This window comes from Protomyctophum bolini (assembly GCF_963924005.1).
Source record: "Protomyctophum bolini genome assembly, chromosome: 17".
NCBI lineage: Eukaryota > Metazoa > Chordata > Actinopteri > Myctophiformes > Myctophidae > Protomyctophum > Protomyctophum bolini.
Window position 1 is genome coordinate 29,441,713 of NC_137878.1, and position 22,742 is coordinate 29,464,454.

The 22,742-nt window shown below is 43.6% G+C and overlaps 2 protein-coding genes across 3 annotated transcripts; both read right to left on the minus strand.

The window, feature by feature from the left end:
- Positions 1-637: 637 nt before the first annotated feature.
- Positions 638-3,975, minus strand: c19h1orf216 (chromosome 19 C1orf216 homolog). Its single transcript, XM_080786848.1, has 2 exons — positions 3,835-3,975; positions 638-2,481 (listed from the first exon to the last, which is right to left on the minus strand). The coding sequence occupies exons 1-2, from the start codon at positions 3,837-3,839 to the stop codon at positions 1,296-1,298; spliced, it is 1,191 nt and encodes a 396-aa protein (XP_080642974.1). The 5' UTR covers positions 3,840-3,975; the 3' UTR covers positions 638-1,295.
- A 3,853-nt stretch (positions 3,976-7,828) lies between these two features.
- Positions 7,829-22,495, minus strand: clspn (claspin). Of its 2 annotated transcripts, none has more exons than XM_080788320.1 (24): positions 22,276-22,495; positions 21,260-21,374; positions 20,480-20,889; positions 20,176-20,319; positions 19,475-19,546; positions 19,245-19,317; positions 18,963-19,065; positions 18,293-18,870; positions 17,872-18,057; positions 17,624-17,784; positions 17,304-17,497; positions 17,131-17,177; positions 16,221-16,417; positions 14,437-15,046; positions 14,280-14,337; positions 13,903-13,984; positions 13,685-13,812; positions 13,420-13,575; positions 12,828-12,949; positions 12,583-12,716; positions 11,906-12,038; positions 10,976-11,049; positions 10,226-10,390; positions 7,829-8,615 (listed from the first exon to the last, which is right to left on the minus strand). In XM_080788320.1, the coding sequence occupies exons 1-24, from the start codon at positions 22,300-22,302 to the stop codon at positions 8,490-8,492; spliced, it is 4,095 nt and encodes a 1,364-aa protein (XP_080644446.1). In that variant the 5' UTR covers positions 22,303-22,495; the 3' UTR covers positions 7,829-8,489. The 2 variants fall into 2 exon arrangements, with proteins under 2 accessions (XP_080644446.1, XP_080644447.1); XM_080788321.1 differs by lacking the exon at positions 22,276-22,495 and adding an exon at positions 21,927-21,942.
- Positions 22,496-22,742: the final 247 nt, after the last annotated feature.

Sequence of the window (22,742 nt, forward strand, 5' to 3'; positions counted from 1 at the left end):
CAATTGCTTTAGTAAAATGGTGTTAAATGTGTTCATTTAAACCAGTGGTTTTCAACCAGTGGTCCGGGACCACCAGTGGTCCCTGAGGGCGTTCCAGGTGGTACAGAGTTAAATGATGCATAGTTGGTAAACCAAATGAACCCTTATAGATCTTTAACTCTTGAGCCTTGAGAGCGTATCCAAATGGACCCTTACAGGTCAATGTGGTTTTTACAATCTCAAGAGTTTGATTATTATACGCAATTAGAGAATGTAGAAGATCTGTTATTTTGATGATCAACGTTTGCCTGTTATCTCTCGGGTACCACATAAATACAGCATGGAGTTGTGGACAAAATATTATCCAACGATAACAAAATATTATTTAGTTTTGGGTCTGCGAGGCTAAATGTCATCACATGGTGGTCCGTGACTCAAATGCAGAATAAATAATGGGCCTTGACATGAAAAGGGTTGAAAACCACTTATTTAAACTCTGATAACAGTATTTTACTGTGCACCGTCTTCCCTCATCTTCAAATAATATCATTATTACAGATGAGAGAAACCTGAATTTTGCTTAAAACTTGTAAACAAAATAATTTCAGTTATGGATATAAGCAAAAAGCACACAGGAAAGTTTCAGATTTAAGTTTTATTTACTGTGTTCACTTCAATGACAAATATCACATATGTATAGGCATAATTCTAACATACACGCCATATCTAAACATTGAATTGCTTCTATAATGTCTTTCTATATAGTTTAATCAGAGACTATAATAGCCATAACATAACCTTTGTATAAATATATTAAACTCTTTCTTATTCAACTTTTCATATAATTGCTTTGATCATAATACATCTCTATGTCATACATTTTAATACATTATTTTTGGTGAATTATAAATCCTGCAGATGACTTCAATACATTAGAATAAGCAATGGGTCAGTCACCAATAAACCAACATGTATACAACATGGCTTTAAAATCTACAGCGTTCATTTAATCTGTAACTCTGAGAGTGAGACCAAACAGACCTATGAGGGTCCATTTGGTTCTACTTTGTGCAATCTAATAAGAATTAAATGAACACTCTGGATTTTACATTGTACCACCAACACCACCACCATGTCAGAGTTTAAACCTTCAAATCTCAGAGGGAAAGCTTGGACAGCGTCTTATTGTCAGGGGAAAAGTATTGCAAATAAGCATAGTATCTTGATTGCACTAAGCGCCTTTGAGTTCAACTCCACCAACAGGCCTGTTCAGCCCTGGTATTTAAACCCCTTCCTGTTTCAAATGGCTCCGCTCTTTATGACTGGCCCACGGTGGCGGTGGGCGGGGCAGACGTTACTGCAGCCGCGGCGCCCATGCGCAGCAGTTCCTTCCTGTGCGTGAGGATTACGTCAAAGCTGGACTGCAGGCGGTTCTGCTGTTCCTGGACTCGGCTCTGCAGGGTGCGGACCCAACGGATCAGCGCCAGCCGCCGGTACATGGTAAGCTGCACCTGGTGCTTCTCCATCTCCTGGGCCTTGAAGCGCTCGCGGTCCCGCAGGGTCCAAACGGCGTCCATCAGCTCCGGCAGCTCGTCATCCGAGTCCGATGACTGGTCCTCCTCCTTGTCTTCTTCCTCGTCCTCCTCCAGGGGGCTGAACCCTAGTCCAGTTCCACTGAGGGTTTCACGGCCAAAGCTAGTTCTTCTGCCTGTTGGTCCCTTGTTTCCTGCACCATCCCATGACTTCCTGGTTGGGTCAGCATTCATGGCGGTGATGGTGCTTGTGTCGCTGGCACCACTGTGGTGGTCAGGTCTGGGCTCTCCGACGCCAATGCGATCCCAGCCACCCATCAGCACCCCTTCCGTGCCACTCTCCATGTTGAGGGATGAGAGGCTGCCAGTGGAACGCAGGCTGAACCCAAACTCAGAGTCGCTCTCTCCCCATTCAGAGTCATCGTCCAACCCCTCCTCTTCTTCTTGTAACTCTCCTCCTCTGAACTCGGCTTTCCCTCTTCTCTCCTGTGGTGTCCCCTGCCTGGTCTCTCTCTCCTTCTTGTCATTGCTGGTCAGCATCACCCCCCGTCTCATCTCATCTTCTGTCATCCTACGCTCCTCCGCTCCGTCGGGTGGTACCCGGCCATACCCATCGTCTCCGCTCTCGACCTCGGGCAGGGGTTCCAGAGGACTCCAGCAGGGCAGGCGGGACAGGGGAGACAGGGGTCCCAGTCCATGGTGAAACCCAGAAGAGGACGAAGGGCTTAATGGCTCAAGGCCCAATGGGCTCTGGGTGCGTGGACGCACCTGGTTTCGGTTCTCGTCCCCTCCTCCGTTCCTGGTTGCCGTGACACCATCGTCGTCTTTTCCTGGCAGGAAATTGAAGTTGCCGTCCTTGTCGCACTTCCTGTTTTGTAGCAAGGGGGCGGAGCCGCCGGCACCTCCCTGGCCTTCATAGGCATTTATGGGCAGGTCCTGATGACGAAGCATCACTGCTGACTGAGACTCACTGCAAGGACAAGGACACCAAGACAACATGTTAACTTAAAGGAAAAAAACTATTTTTGAAGAATTGGAACAAAAACTATAACATATCAACATTTCTCTATAATGAGGCCGTTGACAAATTTTGGGCGGGGTATTAAAGACAATAATGGTTGTCATAGTATAACAATATAGTTATTAAAATGTGGGGTCAATTGTTATGGGTATAAGAAAGAACAAAAGAATGGTGAAAATCATAACCTTTTTTTTCTTGTTTGTTTCCCCCAAAAAAAACTAGAACTTTATGTAACTGAAATAAAAAGATCCTGGCCAATCGGTGTGAATTAGCAAAGACAATCAGTCCAACATAGTCCCAAACAACTCTCTTGATTGCAATGATCTGTATCTTATGTCTGAATGCTATCTGTTTTTATTTAATTCATGCCAAAAATAAAATTGCCTCTGTGGATTAATAAAGTTATAAACGGAATTAAATGTGAATGTGTCCCAACCATGCTTTGCCTCATTTACTATAATCGGATTCGGATACATTTGCCATGGTATATAACTTACTGTATAAACATCTTTGATATAAATCTAATCTAAGGACCCCCGTTCTCAGTCTCACCATTTCTTGTTCATAATGTCTATAACTACAGGCTGGTCTGCACACTCCACTTCTATTAACATCAAATATTTACATGTCTCCTTAGAATGGAAATTTCTCTAATCCTGACTCGGGGGTACTGTCACTCATTCCTTCCCCTTCTTGCGCAGTGCTGCTGGCTGTCCCCTATACGTGCACGTGCACGTAGTGCTGAAGGACAGCGACCGAGGCGCGCGCAAATAGACAGATGTGTTGCTGATGATTGAAAACCTAGTCTAAAAATAAATCGCTATATTGACATATTCATTGTTAAGAGGTCCATAACGCACGCACTAAAACAATAATCATATGGTAGCCCACTACGAGAGGTTACAGTGCATAAATGCTTAGAAAAGGCTGCTGTCTATATTCGACATGCCGTCGTAGGCTACACTATATGTCTTTCCAGTGCACCATTTTATTTTAATGCTATATGATTACGAAGCATCGGGGTGATGTTTTACATTTAAACGATTATGAATAGCCTATATATATTACGGGGTGACGACGACTGCATACATAGAAAACACGAAAAAAGCGAGAACGACGTTCGACCCATATATTAATATTGCTAAACAGCTACACCCACCGCAAGTAAAAACCCATAATTTAGAAAAGCAGCAGAAAACTGAGAAAGTAAAAAAGAATGCGCGACATTTTGTGAGATCATAAAGATTAAAAACAAAATCTCCATTGCGCGTTACGTAATAGGTTGTGTCCATCGGCGCTCACCCCATATCACTGCTCTCTCTCTATCTCTCCTCGCCTGCACCTTCCCAGTTCAAACCGCAACAGTTCGTCTATTCATAAAAGCCCCTATATATTTCTAATGATTGACAAAGAATCCGCCTTTTCTTTCTTTGTTGTATATAGTCTTACCCGTTGCAATCAGTGCAGTAGTTGCCGCTGAGAAGGTGGATCCAGCGCCCTCCCTGTTTTTCCCCTCCTCCGTTCGACCGTCCTATGTGGTGTTTATCCTCCCTCCGTTCTGACCCCCCCCCCCCCTCTCTCCCTCCCTCCTTCCTCATCCTCCCATATTGTTGCTCTGTGTGGAATGGACTGCTATAAGTCCACCCAAATGACTCACACTTCCGAAACTGGGCTGGGACACAGTGGGACAGTACAAAGGGAAATCTAAAGGGATGTGAACATTCCTCAGTGTCAATTTAACAAATTTAACAAATGAGTATACCCCTCAAGTTACAAATGGATATAGGCTATACATGAACACTGGTGAATACTCTAGGGCTCCATCTTGCGCCACCCCTTACCCCTTATCCCTAAACTTATTTGCCATTTCTAACTATTTTAAAACAAAAATAAAAACCAATCTACATCGACACGTTGTTAGCTTGTAGATCGGCTATTTGTAATATTTTAAAATGTTAAAAAAATAAATAAATGGCAATATAAGTTTAGGGATAAGGGGTAAGGGATAGGGCAAGATATAGGGCCTAGGAGTGCACAAAGGGAAGACTCGTGCATATTTTAGCTGCAATTTAGGATGACATATCAGACCAAGAAACCTAATATTAGGTTTCTTGTTCTAAAAAAATCACCCTGATCTGATATATGGGCTATACAAAAGGTACGACACAAACATACACAAGTTGAAGGGATCCAAACTGTGATAGAAATGTTCACAGAAGGCCCTAGCCATAGTACACAGTAAAATATTTTGTTAATAGGTCCATTTGGTATAAATTTGTACAGTACTCAGGATTGAGTATGATCTCAGTGCAACAAATCTGACTGCCAGTCAGGGAAAGACTTGCACTGTGATTGGCTTCCGAACCTTCATACAGTCTGTTTGTCTATTTTTTGTTTTGAACGCCTGTTTGCTTCACATATACAAGAGACCAGGCCTCTTGTATATGTACGTGTAGAGAGAGAGGTTGTGTACTGTACGTGGATGTATGGTAAGTGTTTTTTGGGTGGGAGGTGTGTGGCACATAGGGAGGCTACATCAGAGAGAGCCTCCCTATGGGGTGGAGTGTCCCCACCCCACCCTACACCTCTCATCTCCCTGACACGTCGTCGCTGGCGGCAGAAAAGCAGCACCCCCCTCTACCCTTCATCGGCAATCCTCCTCCTCCTCGCCCCCCTCAACAACATCCCCATTCAAGTGCTGCATGCTCACCCCCCCTCCCGCCCTCCATCGCTCAATAGTAGCCTAAGCACATAAAAAATACATCAAACACAACCGGCCGCCCAAGGCCTCGTCACATGCAAAATCATCTCTCTCTCACTCTGTTCGTTCCTCTTCTCACTGAAAAGCACTGCGTTACAGCAACAAAAAGAAAAAAAGGGGGGAAAAAGAACTGCAGAGGACACACTGATCCAACTGATAGAGTGAGAGAGAGAAAAATCAAAATGAGGCCTAGAAACTCCAGAACAGATGGAGAGAAAGATAGAGAGGAGAGGGACAGAAGAACAGATAGAGATGGAAAGTGAGAAAGACTTACAAGTTCAAGGCTCAGGGTCAATGGCAAGTCCCCCCATGGCGGTTAGTGATCTTTGCAATGAGGACTTTTTAACATCTTTCTCTTTCTCACACACACACACACACACACACACACACACACACAAAACACAGAGCATGACTTACCTTGTGAATAATACGCCCTTGTTAGAGACTTGTACACAGCCTGCGGTGGCTCTGACCCAGTTCCCTTCACATCTGCTCCAACACCAGACGCCGTGGTGACAGTGGCTGAGGGCGGCTGAGACCCGTTGGCTATTACTGTCAGAGTCCAGCACTGCCTGGGACGCATAGCGGCAGATACTGTACCACAAATCAGCCCCCAAGTGGACCTCAAGCCACAGCTTACTGCGCTCAGACTCCAGCACTGTCAAATCATTAGCCAAGATATGCCAAAATAACACACCATCACCCACTGTGGGTAGTTTTACGAAACAATATGTATGCAGAAAACACACATGCATGACACACACACACACACACACACACACACACACACACACTTTATTTTTAAGGATATATGTATAAATACACAAAAGCGCCCACACACATACACCCTTGGGTGTAAAAGCTAATGTTTCTGTTCAGTTATTCCACCCTCAACCCCCTGCCTCCAATAATCTGTGTAAAGTCAGATCTGTGTCCTCTAGATATTTATTTAAAAGGAATCTTCCTCTTCTCTCTTTCAAGCAGTAACAGTTTTGAGGGATTAGGTTACTGCCCTGACCTCATAATTGCCCCTTGGGGTTAAGTGAAGTTTATAAATTGAATTTAGATCAAGGGTGTAAGTCTTGTCTGTGCATGCATGCATGTGTTAATGTGTATGTGAATAAAGGAGGACGAGTGTACGCGAGGGTGAGGGGGAAAAGGGAGCAGAGACTTTTAAAATGTTCTGATTGAATAAACAATGTCAGGATTAAGCCGGCCTGCTTTCCTGCCTCTGGGCACTGTATAGCTACAGGATCCAGCTGAAGCCTGGCTCCACCACGGGGTTCACTGCAGACCCTTTCGGCCCTGTGGCCCTAATGATGTGTAATGGGGCCTCCTGTACCCCTTGCTAACCCCGGGACCTGAGCTCCTAATCACCGTGGCCACTAATGAGATGGAGAGAGATGAAAGTTCTCGTTAGAAGTCCCCCTGTAACGAGGGGCTATTATTAGCCACTTATCAATTCATTAGTCGCTAAACTGCAATTATGCTTAACCCAGGGGAGAGAAGGAAAAAAAAGTTAAAGACAAAAAGAGTAAGTGTACAGAATGTCAATTAAAACAAAAGTCCTAATATTCACCTGCCATCTATACTAATGTAGGCCTACAAGCACAATTCAGGCATGATATACACCATGTGAAATAAATATGGAAATGGGAAGCACTTTGGAAAGCCACATGCACTCCGTTTTCATCCTATGACTTAATACAATGAGGCTTATTGTATGACAATGGCATCCCAGCTTATTGGGGGCCACATCTGGAACAAACTCCTAGAAAATTGCATAATTGTGTTTCCTTTGCTTGATGTTATGCATGTGTAAATTGCGTTGTTGACTAATGTTATACCAATAACATTGCCTTTCTTTGCCTATAGAAAAAGCTGGGATGCAGGGCATTGGTTGGTGGCAGTGTTGAGAGGTACAGTGAACTGCACCCAGGCAAATAGCAGGCTGTAAGGGGCTATTGAGGCAACCACAATTTATCTGACTTAACAGACTATATTCTCATTCTCACAGTGGCCATTTTGCTTTTACATCATACTTGGGGCCCAACCCAAGTAATAATGAAGCAACCTGGTGAATATGGTTAGTTGCCTTCAAGTTCACACCATACCACTTTAATACCATACAACCACTAAACCACGCCCACAACACTGACCTACACCATGAGTAGCACTGCACTACATAGTTTTGTGTTATTTTTCATAAACGATATTTAATAAATCTACCATTGACAGTTATTTCACTTCTAATTAAGTCACAAGTGCTGATGCCAAAACAGGGCATCTCATGCCCTCTGGTGGTAAATAAACCTTCTAAAATATATTAAACTACCCCTGAGAAATAAGCCAGTCTTCATTTAATGGATGAACCGGTACTCTACTTCACAGCCTTCATTTACACTATGATTTAAGAAGAATTTGACGTAAATGTAATAAAATACATTTTTATTTACAATGTAGAATAATTAAAACCAATCACATACAAAAAAAATCTATTTCCCTCCAAAAAAGCAAACATTTAAAATTGGAAGCAAATTTCTGAAACTAAATAAAATTAAGCCTGAATTTATGATTATTAACCTTAAAATTCAGACTTTATATATCAGAATTCTGAAATGTTTGTCACAAATGGAATGAATTTCCAGAACAAAACTCTGAATTCTAAGATGTAATTACAAGAAAAATACACAATTTGCGTTGAAAATGGCTTCCAACTAACGGTATGTACATGAATTTAAAAGGACATACACAAAGTAGTCCATTCAAGTAAACTGACATAATGCACTAGGCATTATTGATTGAGTCAGACACAAACTGAAGAGCCAACCATCCATCCATCAGACAAAGAGCACAAATTATTGAGTGTCCTTAAGTTTGCCCATTAAGCATATCAAGCTTGTGTGAGTGACCGAAAACCCACACACAAAGATAGGTGCCGCAATATCCTGTGTGTGTTTTACTGGAATTGTAATAAATAGGTTAAACTTTGGACAAAACAGGACTTTCTGAGATATCAAGCAATCAGGCTGGATGGAGTCTGGTATGAATCATTTCCGCACATATTGGAAAGGTTGAGGAGGGCTCAGTCAGTGGAAGGCTGCCACAAGCATGTTGTGATGTGAATGCTTGTGCCAACATTAGTGATTACTGATTATCAACGAATGTCTCCGTCTCGCATTGTCGAGTCACCTTCTCAGTTCTCCAGGAAGCTGAATATACTCCGCAGGGGGCCTTGAGATGTCTGTCCTGTGGGGTTGTTTACCCTGCATGGTCTCTTAGCAGCAGGGTTCAGAGCATCAACTGGACCCCTCTTCTTCACCTGGGGTTCAAACACATGCTGAATTTATTCTAAGAAGGCAACTAATTCTGAGATTATTCTAGCAAAGCAAAAGTAAACTCGAACAATCAAAAGATGAAAAAACTTTGTTGAATTGACTGCTTGTACAGACAGAAACATGTTTTGTGCAATGACCCTCACAAACAGAGCTGCATATCACAGTCATTTGAATTAATATGCTTATGCATGTGGTTTCAAATTGTTAAGACAGAGTAAAGGATGCAATGATATTAAAAAAAAAAAAAAGATTGTGAGAAATGTCTTACAATGACACACTCTGGGCTCCATTTTCTTCCAAACCCCTTATCCCTAAACTTCTTTGCCCTTTAATTTTTTAATTTTGAAAAACAGGCAAAGAAGTTAAATGGTTAGGGGTTTAGCATGGACGAAAATAGAACCCTCTGTCTATAAAGAACTTAAAGCGGCACTATGTAACCTTTTTTTAATTAAATGTAATTTTTCTTCATGTTATGACTTAAGAGTATGTTAATACAATAGAACATACAATTGGGGTTGGTTGTCGAGACATTTAGATTGTGACAAAGGTCATGTCTCAGCTAGACACAGGATCGAACACATTTGGCCCTTTTTCTGCCTTTATCGATAGGCAAAGGTTGTCGGGATTGAGAGTTGAATCCGCAACACTCCGTCAGGCTAAGACCTCTAGGCCAGCCAAGGCCTCTAAAACACAAATTGACGTGATGCTCAAGATTGCATTTATAACCAGAGCAACCAGGCAGGCTCTATTAGCTCAATGGGAAAAGGTTCAGCACTTGTGCTGGAAACCAGGTTCAAATCCGGGGGTAGAAAAGTAAAGTTACATAGTGTAGCTTTAAGAAAGATAAATGACATTCAGACGTGATTTAACTTAAGTTAATTCCTACAGTAACTCCATAATCTGCAAGTTTCTATACATTTATTACACACAGAAACAGTTGACATGGAACTTTAACATATGACCCCCCCAGTTCTGCTCAACCCCCTACATCTTCACTCTGTATGGCTAGTATGAGTAATATGGGCTTTGGCTCCACCTAGTGACACAATATTAAAATGACACCACCTCTGACAAAGGTATGATGATATGACTAGCATGCAGGCCTGACACATGAAAGAATTCCCTTCTTCTCATTCACGGTTTTATTTACAAATAAACGTAAAATAAATGTGTCCTGAATCTGAAGATAGCACAACATAGGCTTCTTAGTGAAATGTTCAAATTAATAAATGTGTGTGCATCCTGTGGCTTCACTACATGTACACCTTTATATATATATATATATATATATATATATATATACCCTGCCCGACTTTAACTTACAGCTACTCGCTTTAGTCTAATTACATATTTAACTGAAAAACGTAACAACCAACCCCCCCCCCCCCCCCCCTCCCAAATGTTGATATAGTTTTCTGTTGAAAATATGTGGATTTGGACAGCAGACAAATATTGTTAAAGCATACATTTGCATTAATGTCTAAAACTGTAGCCCTTGAAAACCACAACTGGGTTTTAACAACAGTGTTTGTGGTACAAACAATGCTGTGTTTAGTGGCCATTGTACCTGCACGTGAAACACAACCTCACTCACCTGTTTCTTAGGAGCGCCTGAGTCTGTGTCCTTCTCTGGAGATAGTGTTTGGAAGAGGAACCCGCGTGTGTTTCGTGGTGCTAGGGGGTTCCCCTCCGAGATGGACCCCAGCTTCAGCTTTTGGAGGACAGCACGAGGCTGATTCAGTAGCGAACCCCTCCTCACCTGGGAAATTGAGAGGTATTAACACATGTCGAAGAGAGCAGAGATCTCATCAAGACATCTTGAGAACTTTGAGAACAGCATGCCATCTGTAGCAGTGGCTGGTTCCCAAACACTTAAGCTCGAGAGGCCCAAAAGAGACATTTGATGTCTCCCAGCCAAGACCCAAATTACCGGTAATGAAAATGGCTCACCTACAAAATCACAATTTGATTTCTTTAGGAAGTTTTTTTGAAAGATGTTTTTAATATTTGTAAATCTTTTGAAATATATATAAAGATGTTTTTAATATTTGTAAATCTTTTGAAATATATATAGTCATTATTTTAATGTAGTATAGGAAACAAAATAAATACAATAAAAAGGGATATTTACTCACGACCCACTGTTTAGGGGAAAGTGCTGAACTCTAGGGAAAAGTTAGGTTTCCCAGAGTTCAGCCTTTTACTGTCGAAGATATTCACCATTACAGGAAATAACAATAAAGCAACCAGAACTGTAGTGGGAGAAGTAAGATGGCAAAACAAGCAGAGAAAAGCTTAGAAAACATATACTATAACACAACACACCCATTTGACAATGGCTTACCATTGTTTGCGAGGGTCTCTGGAATGGATTTACAATTGGTGCCGTCATCTCTGGTTGTGGTGCCACAGTGGGCTCTGTGGAAGAAATTAAAAAGGACATCAGAGCCATTCATGTAGTCTTAATCCCTTAATGTGCTGGTGAAAACCGACACATTTTCTTGAAAACATCCTGAATGGGAACACATGCGCTTTCACTTCAACCTTCAATCCATGACCAGCTGCCTTGACATGCTTCACTGCTAATGCATATTTTCTCCAGTACAGTAGATACTTAGCGTAGCTGCGTTTCTCTGAGTGGGTGACACGCAAGTGATGACCAACTGGGTGAACTTAATAGACCAAGGGACCAAGAAGGGCTGGGGACAGTACTGCAGTATGGCTGTATTCTTGAGATTTGCGGACAATCTTGCCAATATTAGCAAACAGAACTGTTATCTAGCTACCAGGTTTTTATCAAACATCACTGTAGCTAGCCAACAGGATAGTTAACAGTGTGTCCACACCGGTCTCTAGATCTGTTTTCAGGACTTGCAATGTAGTGTGTCAAATTGGCTGGCTCCACCTCTTTGGACGCACGTGAATCAACTGTCTGTGTCTCAACGCCCAAACATATTTTGTCATTGATTCAGTGTTCAGTATTAAATCCTCTAAACACTAAACAGTGTTTAGAGCGGCACTGCAGATTCTTTAAATCTGCTCTGAGGAAGACTGAGGCCAAAACGTGTGACTGTCAAGCGTTCTCAATAAATAAAAATGTGTATCTGAGCTGGTCTTGCGTGCCACTTTGGTGGCATCTTGAACTTAGTTATATTTATAGCTGAGCACCCACTGCCTAAACACAAAAGCAGAGCTAGCGCACCTGCCTTCTCTTCCCTTAACTAAACCGTAGTGTATCTGGAAAAACAAACACAAGATGCTATGCCAGACTGACCTTTCCTCTGCAGAGTCTTGGCCGTTACTTTCTTGGCTAGCTTCATAAACTGGCTGTCGTCCTCTCCGATGTTCTCATCGTCTGCGTCCTCGTCCAGGTCTTCCCCCTTCCTGGCTTTGGCTTTCTGTTCCGACTGAGACAGTGGGACACACAAACACAACAATGACGACAACTCTGTTCCAATTAGGATAGTGGGACACACAAACACAGGAATGACAACACCACCACCACCACCACCACCTGACATCGTAAACAATTATTTCTGACATTCTTTTTTCTGGTATTTCTGCAATTAATGTTCTTAAACAAACTTAGCTAGCAGTGTGGTGGACAAAGTACTCCACTGGTACAAGTGAAAGTCAAATTTGGGGCATGCCACATGGCCAATATGGGCAAAAGTTCATACCTCAATAGTTATGTCAAATATTGCAATAGCGATACAATGTACAATATTACTATGGGTTTACACTTATTTTCCATTTTTTAAGTGTAGCAACAGTGAAAACTAAACATCTTTAATAAAAAAAGAAGAAAAATACATTTTACAGGTCAATCACGCTCTTATTTAAAATGTTAAATCTGCTATTTAGTTTCAATAGCTCTGGCAGGATCCCTGTACGAGATCATTGTGTGCATGGCCTACATACGATATGTATTTAACACAAACACAGCCTTACCTGTTCTCTGAACCACTGATCCCTCTCCATTCTCTCCTTCCTCCTCTGCACCTCAGCCTGGTCCACATCCCCTTCCTCCTCCTCCTCATCTTCCTCACCCTCTCCCATCCCACTCATCTGAAAGTCATCGTCTCCTGCCAAAGAAACAAAAAGTTAGGTTGGCAGTTTAGGAGAAATTAGGACAGCATAGTTTTAAACCAAGGCAGGGCTTTATTGTCGTGCTAAACAAGGTCTACTGTACATACCCATGTTCTTCCAGCGGAAGCGGCGGGCTCGTCCAGGACCATCGGAGTGCAGGTCCCCGTCGGCCAGGAAGCGCTCCTGGTATAGCCTCAGGGCACGTTTATCATCATCCATCACCTGTTTCCTGTTGTATGGGTGACGGCAGAAGTGAATTTGTTAGAGGTGCTCTGATCAGGTCTTTTTGAGACCGATCCCGATCACGGATTGTTTTTCTCACGATCAGCCGATACCAATCTTGTGCGCAAGGGGAAAATTTGAATATTTCCAAAGTTATTACATGTCAGAAGCCATGTCAAAACTCTTCCTGTGTATGTGGGGAGGAAGGGGAGAATGTTTAGGCCTGTCACAAAGATGCAAAACGAAAGCTTTGTCTCCGTATAGCCCGTCTACTCTGGTTGCACTGGGTCCCCATTGCCTCACCATCTCCAAAACCTCGTCATCACATCCCCAGAGACAGCAAGGCGGCGGGATGCCTCCTGGCCATTTGTGCCACACCGAGTGAGCACAACTTTTTAGTTAGATGTTGTGGAAGTGTTAGTGTGTCATTTAAAAACACTACTATTTATCAAATATGGTACGACAGCTGCTACTTACATGTGGATCTTGTTAACTTGGTCCTGCAGCTCTGCATCCGACGGAAGCTCATCCAGCAGCTCCTCTTCCTCATATTCACTTCCTCCTTCATCATCCTCATCATCACTGCCACTGCCAGACAGCTCAGCCTCCGAGTCCAAGAATTCAGCCAGCCGCCTGAAGATGCAAAGAAGTATGTAAAATGTCAGAATGGTATCTACTATCTAGTACATATGTAAAACCTCAGCAAAAGAAACAAGCCAACCAGCAACTGTCCTGCACTTACATCTTCTTCTTCTTCTTCTTCTTTACAGGGCGAGTGTCAAAGACAGCCTCCAGCTCTTCTTCCTCAACCTCATCATCCTCATCCTCTCCATCTTCTGTCTCATCATCTTCTTTTTCATCTTCATTCTCCTACAAAAACACGCAGGTTGAATGTCGCGCCGCTTAGATCGCCAAGACAAGACATACATGCATGTTGTACACACAGTTCAAATGGCTTACCTGGTCACTCTCACTGTCCAAGTCTGACAGAATTCTGAACTCACATTCATCCTCCTGCTCTTCCTCCTCAGGTTTCTTCCTACTGAAACAGTTAAAACTTCATTCACATTTCTGAGTGATATCTGTGGTTTTCATAGGTGGCTCATCTTTCAAACTTCATTCACATTGCTGACGGATATCTGTGGTGTTCATAGGTGGCATCAAATAAGTGATAAGCTAGCTCGTAGTAGGGATATTGTTTACATAACATCTCATACAAGTCTAAGTTAGAGGTCATCAGTTGTCAGTAGTCTGCTCAACAGATTCAATATTTACATTTACAGTATATTATGGAAAACAAGTACAGAATACTGCCAAATTCCTAGAACACTTTTTACCTGTCAACTGTTGAAGCCTTCTGAGCTGTACTTGAAACGGGCCGTGAGGGAGATGCATCTAAATGACAGAGGGGGTAGGCAAAATGTAAATAATGTCTTCTTCTGCAACATATACAGTAAGGTGGAAAAAAGGTCAAATTGTGTTATGCCAGCATACCTGGACTAGGGAACTTTCCAGAGCAGAGCCCAAGCAGCTGGTCCATGCTCTGCATGTCTGTGCTGTCGTTCTTCGTCTCTCCAACCTGTGTGGAGGAGGGGAACACCCCCGAGCACAGCCCCAGCAGCTCATCCTCCTGCATGGAGCGGTGCTGCTTCCTCTCGCCCCCTGTCCCTCCAGCCTGTGTGGAGGAGGGGAACACCCCCGAGCACAGCCCCAGCAGCTCATCCTCCTGCGTGGAGCGGGGCTCTCTGACCCTTCCCGACACCTCCGCCTTACCCGTCCCGAAGACTCCCGAGCACAGGCCCAACAGCTCCCCCATGTTGCCGTCCATGGCGTTCTCGTCCATGTCATCCAGAACCAACTGCCTCTTGTGCGAGCGGGGCGCTCCGGTGCGAGGCCCCACGTTGAGGAAGCCGTCTGCGTCCAGCAGCTGAGACTGGGTGTCATCTTCCAGGGAGAAGCGGCCCCGGGAGAAGCCTTCGAGGCTTGGTCCCGGCGCCGCACCACCCAGGGGGCCAGAGTCTGCGCCAGGTGAGGGTGGGGCATAAAGGTCCTGAGAGTCCTCCACTGGTAGAGATAGAGAGGCTTCAGACAGCTTACCTGAACTCTGATGGACACAGAGAGAGAAACAGATCAATTTATTACACCCGTGTTGTGTTGTAATTGGATTGTATATCTATTTGTATTACAATTATTGCATTACTTATAACTACCGGTAAGTACTGTAGTGTACTTAAGTACAATCTTTTGATATTCTTTCCAATTTTCAGTACTTCTATTCCAGCAGGAGGCAAATATAGAGCATTGCAGTCCCGCACCGGCGAGCGGCACGGAAGAGATTTTCCCATACATTTTTCCCATAGACGTTTCAGAAAGTATTTATTTAAAGACCTTTAAGCTTCGGACAAAGCCAACTTTGGGCCAAACAAATAATTAGAAAGAAGGAAAAAAAGGCAGAGTCGTTTCTAATTATTTGTTCGGCCCAATTTCTTTTGTTTATCGTCATGATTTGTCAGGAGCCGAGTTGGCTTTGTCCAAGGCTTACAGGTCTAAGGGTGTCAGCAGGGGCAGTGGTTTGATGAGGGCCCAGGTAGGGCCGGGCAGCTGCCCTTAACTTTGGGGCGGGGTCTAGAGTTTGAATGAACAGGTATGAGTCAAAAGAGGGACATCGAAGAGGAAGGACAGATGGGGAAGGCATATGGAATGTCAGAACAGGTCAGCTCCATATGTGGAGATCTAAGGGTGAGGTTTGAGGTCAGATGTAGAGTTGCTGGCCAATATTGATGACATCAGGGATCTCCATATATGGGCTTAATATTGATAACATCAGGGATTCCCATCTCTGATGATGTCACGTGATGTCACGAGGCATGACCATATATGGAGGCGTGGGGTGATGGACGGACAGGAAATGCACATTTTCATAGTATTAATTAACCACTCCAGCGGCCCTATAGATAAATTAGAACAGCCATTTGAAAATAGCCAATCTACAAGCTCACAATGTGTCGTGTATTGTGAGCTTGTAGATCTATTTTCAAAAAAAGATAAGAGAACACTTGAAAACTTGTGAAATGGGACATTCTGCATAACGAGTAGGCTACATTATGCTTGGGCATTTTAAGTACATTTTGACACAAATACTCAAGTACATTTTGAATTCCGGACCTTTACTTGTAACAGTTTTTCTACATTGCAGTATTTTGATACAGTCACTTGGGTAAATAAATGCGAGTACTTTTCCCACCACCGTTTAATCGGGGTATGTTTGAATTACTCACCTTAGAGGCAGAGCCAACGAGGAAGCTGGGTCTGAAGAAGCAGGGCGAGGGGGAGCGGAAGGCGTTGGCGCTGAACGCACCTCTTCCTGTGGAGCGCTGGTGACTGACAGGCTGGTAGGATGGGATCATAGAGCCCAGGAGCTCAAAGCTACCGTTGTGGCTGTTGTCCTTTGTCAGGGACAGGGAGTCTTCCTCCTCTATGAGAGAGAGAATGTATGACGTTTGTTTGACTCCATAAGTGTCTCCTTAAAGGCTCATACATAGTCTGGATGGATACAACATGACGTCACGAGCCGCGGTGAAGAGCAAACCACTGCCACCACGCCAGCCCTTCTCTCTGTTTTTACTCACCACCGCTCAACGTTATTTCACTGTGGTGGTCAGCCCACCAGCCAAAGATCCAGACTATGAATAGGCATTTACTAGAAACTTTGTTAAATTCAAAGGAAAGTTGGCATGTGATAATGAAGCTCTTTAACTAACATAAGCCCTATGGCCCCTATATGCTGTATGTGGCAAGGGGCGGCCATAGCTGAGTCAGTAGATAAACGGAACAGAAGGTGCCTGGTTTGTGCCCCCAGCCTAAGTGTGCCTCAGCAACTGCTCCCTGTACCAATAGCTCTCACTGCTCCTAATAATGTGCAAATATGCAGTAACAAAATACTGTGTGGGGACCAAATTATTATTTCATCGTACCACAAATAGCAAAAATACAAGCTTGCATTTTATATTTAAATGGATACAAAAAGATTAAATGTTTTTAATTTGCACAAAAGTATTATTGAAGTGTTAATGGTTAAATGAAACTGGAAAGAAAGTGGTGCCAGTTATTAGTACGATTTTCGTTCCATTATAGCCTTTAAGATAAAACTTAAAACTTTATAGAGATATTACCAAAAAGATTACTCACCAGTCTTTGTCTCGCTGTCATCGCCCGAGGTTCTTCTCACACCATCACTGGGAGCAGAAAACAAAACATCAATTTGATGAGCTTCTTTATTCTTTTAGTTAAATCTCTACTTTATCAGTATTCTGCTATTGTGTCAAAAAGTAAAATAAAGAGATGGAGACACAACCACATACCCAGTGCGAGAGCAGGAGCTGCCAGCAAAAAGCAAGAGTGTTCCATCAGCATTGAGGTTGGGTGGAGGACAGCGTCCCTTCAGCCCAACAGGAGACGGGCTACTGATACTCTGGACCACACTGCCTCCGTCCTCATCTTCATCTTGCTCATCTCCTTCCTCACCATCGTCTCCTCCTAGCAGGTCATCCACACACTGGAGGAAGGGGACACGTGTAAGTGCAATGGGGATGCTGATAATGTAACAAAAGACTCTTGGAATGGTCTATGGTCTGCCACATCTACAGTATAGAGGGGCGACCTAACAAACTGGCCATCTTACCTCCTCTCCCTCAGACTCATCTGTCATCTCCTCTTCCTCCTCTTCCTCACCACAGTCTTCGTTGTCTAAGCGATGAAGTTCTGCCTTACGAGCCCTTTCCCCCTGCCTCCGCAGAGCCATGGCCTGCTGAAGACGCTGCTTCAGACTCAGCAGCTTCACTCCTGACAAAGACCACAGGAAGGTTAGTCAGCTGGGTGATTTCACGTACAATATATACATGTGCATGTGGCACGTGTGCGATCCCATACCAGGCTTGGCAGCAGGCTCGTCAGAATCCTCTTTGACAGTGACGGTAACAGACTCTTCACGCAACTCCTCCTGTCCAGAAGGGGTGCTGTTTTTCCGGATGATGCTCAGCTGCATTGTGCGCTCTCTCTGGGGTCTTTTCACAGGCTGAATGTGGCGAACGTACCGTTCCTGCAGGGCTTTCACTCCTGGGAGAACGAAGGAAACATCACTTAAATTACAAACCAAGGGACCTTGGTAGGCTGAAAGTAATTTATCTGTATATACATTTTGCCCCTGGGTGTGGTTACTAAGCAATTCATTCCTAAAAATAGAAAGTGAGTTTGTGCTCTGGAGGCAAGTGATTCAATAATCTCATTGTTGACTTCCTTTAGGCCATTACTAACCAACTGTGTTCAAAGACTAAATTGACTCTTGACTTACCAGGGTTGGGATCCAAGTGAACAAATTCTCCGTCATCAGCAGATAGTTTGGCAACAGGTGGAGGTTCCAGCCCCAGCTCTCTTAGCATAGCCAGTTTGTCCTTCTTAGGCTTGGAAGGGCCCTGTGCTGCAGGCTTTGCATTTGTTGCATCAACAGTGACTGTCTGGGGAGGAAGAGGCTGATCTAAAGCACCCTCTGCTTGAGTATCATTCACAGTCCCCATTTGGCTCAGTCCAGGTAGAGAAATAGCCATCTCCTCCTCACAGCCTGAAGAAGCTTTGACTTCTGCCCCATCTGCCGTCATAGACTCCTGGAGACTCTCAGACAGATAAAGCATTGGGCCGGATTCCTGTTCGGCATCCAGGCTTGCAGGCTGTTCTCCAACCTGGGTGTTGATTTCTTGCTGTGGGGAAGAGGTGGCAGCTGGCTGGGGTGGGGTTTGGATATGGGTGGAGGATAGATTCAGAGAGAGAGCAGCAGAGTCCTGCTCTACAGGTGGTTGTTGTGGCTCACTGGGTGAGTTGACACTGACAGGAGTTGGAGTGGCATCCAGTATCCTGGCCTGATACTTGGCTGATCTGTCAGAAGTGAATGAATGAGGAATTAGCATGAAGGTTGCCGTTATCATTTCAAACCATAATATCTGCGCAAATACTGTGTATTTATTTACTTAAGAAGCGACATGGAAGAGCCCTCTGGCCTGGTTCTCTTCTTAAAAAACTCATCAAGAGTTTTGGGTTTAGGGATGTAGTATGGCAGGCCAATCGTAGACTCTGAAGCACAGTATTAGACACGTGTCATACATACACATCCATACTGAACAATAAGAGATGTAAAGGATGTAATTTCTGAAATTAGCTTAACAATTAACTCCAATTGTGAAATTCATGGGTTAAAATATCAAAGGAAAGCATCATCAAAACAATCTGATAAAGATGCTCTGAAAACTGACCTCTGACCAGCCTCTGAGATTCACTATGGAGCTGCTTCATGGCTTCTTTACTGGCCCGGGCTGCCTTTCTCTCCTAAGTACATCACAGAACAATCCATGAGTCAACAAGGTTAATGGAAGACAGTGAATAAGAAGAATAACAACTGTCATGGGTTGCCAAGACAGGAGCACTTTATGATAAATGTATAGTATTTCACAACTCAATCTTGTGGTCAATGTGCAGTCCATACCACACGCTCAGGTCTCTCCGTCGGCTCTTCACCTTCCTCTTCCTCATCCTCATCCTCATCCATGTAAGGCTCCTGGAGGAAGAGAAAACCATTTAATTCCTTAGTTGTTACTCTATTATAAATCCCACCACAGTTATTATATCTTCGTTGTTATATTGTTAGCACAGTCTACTCTGTAAAGTATGTCACAGCAACATTTCACTGCACATATTTGATTGAATGACAAATAAAACCTCTTTGAATTTTGGAACTCAACCAGACTTCACAACCACAGTTTTACTTACATACCTTCTGTCCAGAGAAGGACGTGAAAGACACTGTCTCACTGGTCAAAAGGACCCCAAAGCATACATGTAAATCAAACAAAGATAAACAACCACCCCCACAGTTCGTGGGGGGTGAGAGTTTGCTGCTCTTAGTCTGACCGACACTGTCACCTAACTACCAGCAACATTTTGTTATCAGAAGCTTTATAGGTTGGTTTGCAATGTTATCAGAAGCTTTATAAGTTGGCTTGTAATGTGGCCTCCGCTGTCGATGTATGAATGCAACACACACTGTAAAGTGCTTCAGATAATGGAGTTCTAAATGCAGACGATTCATCTGATATTTCTGTGATAAACATCTCCTCACTGCCTAATGTGATTAACTTGAACAGTGGCATGCATGCAACATGCTCCAGGCAAACCTTTTTTTTGTACCTTGTGTTTTTTGGCCTTCAGCTTGACAGAGGCTCTGATGGCATCCAGAGATTCCTCCTCTTCCTCCTCCAGACCAGTGTCAAACAGGTCTGTGTCACCTAGGAGACAGCCACTGTCGTTCATAGCCCGAGGATGAGGTGTGTCCTGCAAATAGGCAAATAAATAAATGGCTAAAATGTTACACTACGCACACACAGAAAGCCTGCACACATGTTTTTTTTTGCCTTAATTTGCCATTTGAAAACATTTGTTAATTTGCCATTTGAAACATGCCGATTTGACCAGAGGCAGGATCTTTACAAACCTCACTCATCTCAGTGAATCGCTCGTTCTTCTTCTTCAGTTTCTCCACTGCTTTGCTACTCCTCTCCCTTTTCTCTTTGTGCCTTTGGCTTCTCTCCCTCTTCTTCGGTTTCACTTCCTCTTTCTCCACCTCTCCGCCTCTCTCTGGCTCACTTTCCTCGCTGTCGACAGGAGCGCGGGCTATCTTCCTGCTCTTCTGTGCTCCTTTCTTCTTCTTCAGCTGCTGCCCTTCGTCCTCGTCATCCAACGCTCCCGTCTCCATCTCCTCCACACTGGACGCAGATAACTCCAGAGCTTCGGGCATGGCCGCGCCGGCCCCCTCGGCTGCCTCCTCTTCCTCGTCGCTGTCCTGGAGAGCCTTCAGACACCGAGGTTTCCTGTGAACCATGATGTCTTCTTCGTCGTCAGTGTCTGCAAACAAATTGAGGCATTAGAAACACTGACCACCCAAGAGAACCCACTATTTGTGTTTTAGGGTTCGTGTCTCTGCAGGAGTTTAGTCGTCTATAAGAGGATCGGTCCGTCTCTGTGTGTCCAGACTCCGGAGCTAATCTCACAATCCGCTTGACCAATCTGCATACACTTTGTATGCACTCCATCAAGCCGGTCACAAAAGTAGTAATGTTGTTTCTCGTTTTATACTTGTAGTAATTAATGAGAGTCAACATTGTTGCTCTGATTGAGCTGACAAACTATATGGCCTGCAGTCTGCACTAAAGACATTGTTATTAACACTGCATGTTTTGGGTTTAGACAACTTTTTATTGTTGTGGCAATTCACCTGGATGGTCCTCTTTACTGTTGGTTGTCTCCATGACCATTTCCTCTGCAGGAGAGCCCATTCCGCTGTCTGAATCACTCCCTGCTGTCTGGACCACCGCTGGGAGCTCTTCTCCCTGGTCGAAGAAGACATCAAAATAAGATCACCCTCCTCCCACACAGCAAATGTCACTTATGAACATAACATTGGTATTTACTTGACTACTGCTGAGCAACTAGCCAAGCAATGAACTGTTAAATTTGATCATCCATAACATAGTAGGCCTCTCATCATTTGAGAGTGCCTAGCAAGAACTGTATGCTTTCAGCAGTTTGTTATATTTGGCTACTACTACTACTACTACTGTAATGCAATAATCTATACAACTGTGCCTATAATGTTTTTACACTGTATGATATTGTACGGTCTGTCAAAATAACATCCAGTTCAAAGTAGTAGTAGCATTTACGTTTAGCTACAATACACATGCAATAACCAGGTTAATAGACATCCAATCCATAGTAGCCTACATTAAGTCATATTAATGCTAATAATCGTTGAATTAAATTCTGCAATACCTAGTAGTTGTAAAACAACCAAACAGCTGCGAATTTGTGGCGCCTTGAAAAACCAAACAATGAAAACTACGAGGTGCAGCACAGAAGTTAGCTAGCAGTAGCTTGCTTACAGCCTTGTTTTTCCGCCTTTGTTAATCACTTCTCGAGTTCTCGTAAGCAATCCACTTCAGCAAAAGTGCTTCATTTTGCCATCAACGGTTTTTTAAAGCGATTTTCCAAAGTAAAAAACTATTCTATTCCCACAATGTGACCATAGGCCACCATCTAGCCCTGATACATGACTGCCATACGAGAGTCAAGAACCAGGGCTAGCCACCATCCAACTCAGCTGGCATGCTACACAAATAAAAACCTTGTAAACAAGGGGGTGAAACCAAAATTGAAAGTGTAAAAAGTACACACGTTTGTCGAATAGATCATTTAAAGTTACACGGTGCAAATCATCAAGCATTTCCTCACCTGTTGTTGAGACTGGACGAGGCTCATCTTTTATTGTTTCTTTATGCTGTTTGTTTGTGTAGAGGAAAGCTTCGTCTAAACGGGAAGACAACGTTTACGTTTCACCAATCAATCATACCAGGCAAACACAAACAAATGCCTGTGCGGTAAATATAATTATTTTATGCTGTTAGGTCGCATTTGAAAGGTGGATGATTATTATCTGATCGTCTCTCCTTCTTCCTCCCGCCTGATCTCTACACTGAATAGACTTTTTGAGCTTTCGCGCGGACGCGCGCCGTGACAGCTGGTGGAGCGTTTCCTCAGGCTTCCTCTGACGTTTCACTTTCCCACTGGCTAGTTGTTGAACAAAATTTAAACCCGCCCACGTTGAGTTGGTAGCGCTCGTTTTACAAACCTGGAACGCCTGGTAGAGCCGGCGGGGCGGACTGTCTGGGTTTGGTTCAGGGGTTTGGTTTGATAGGATA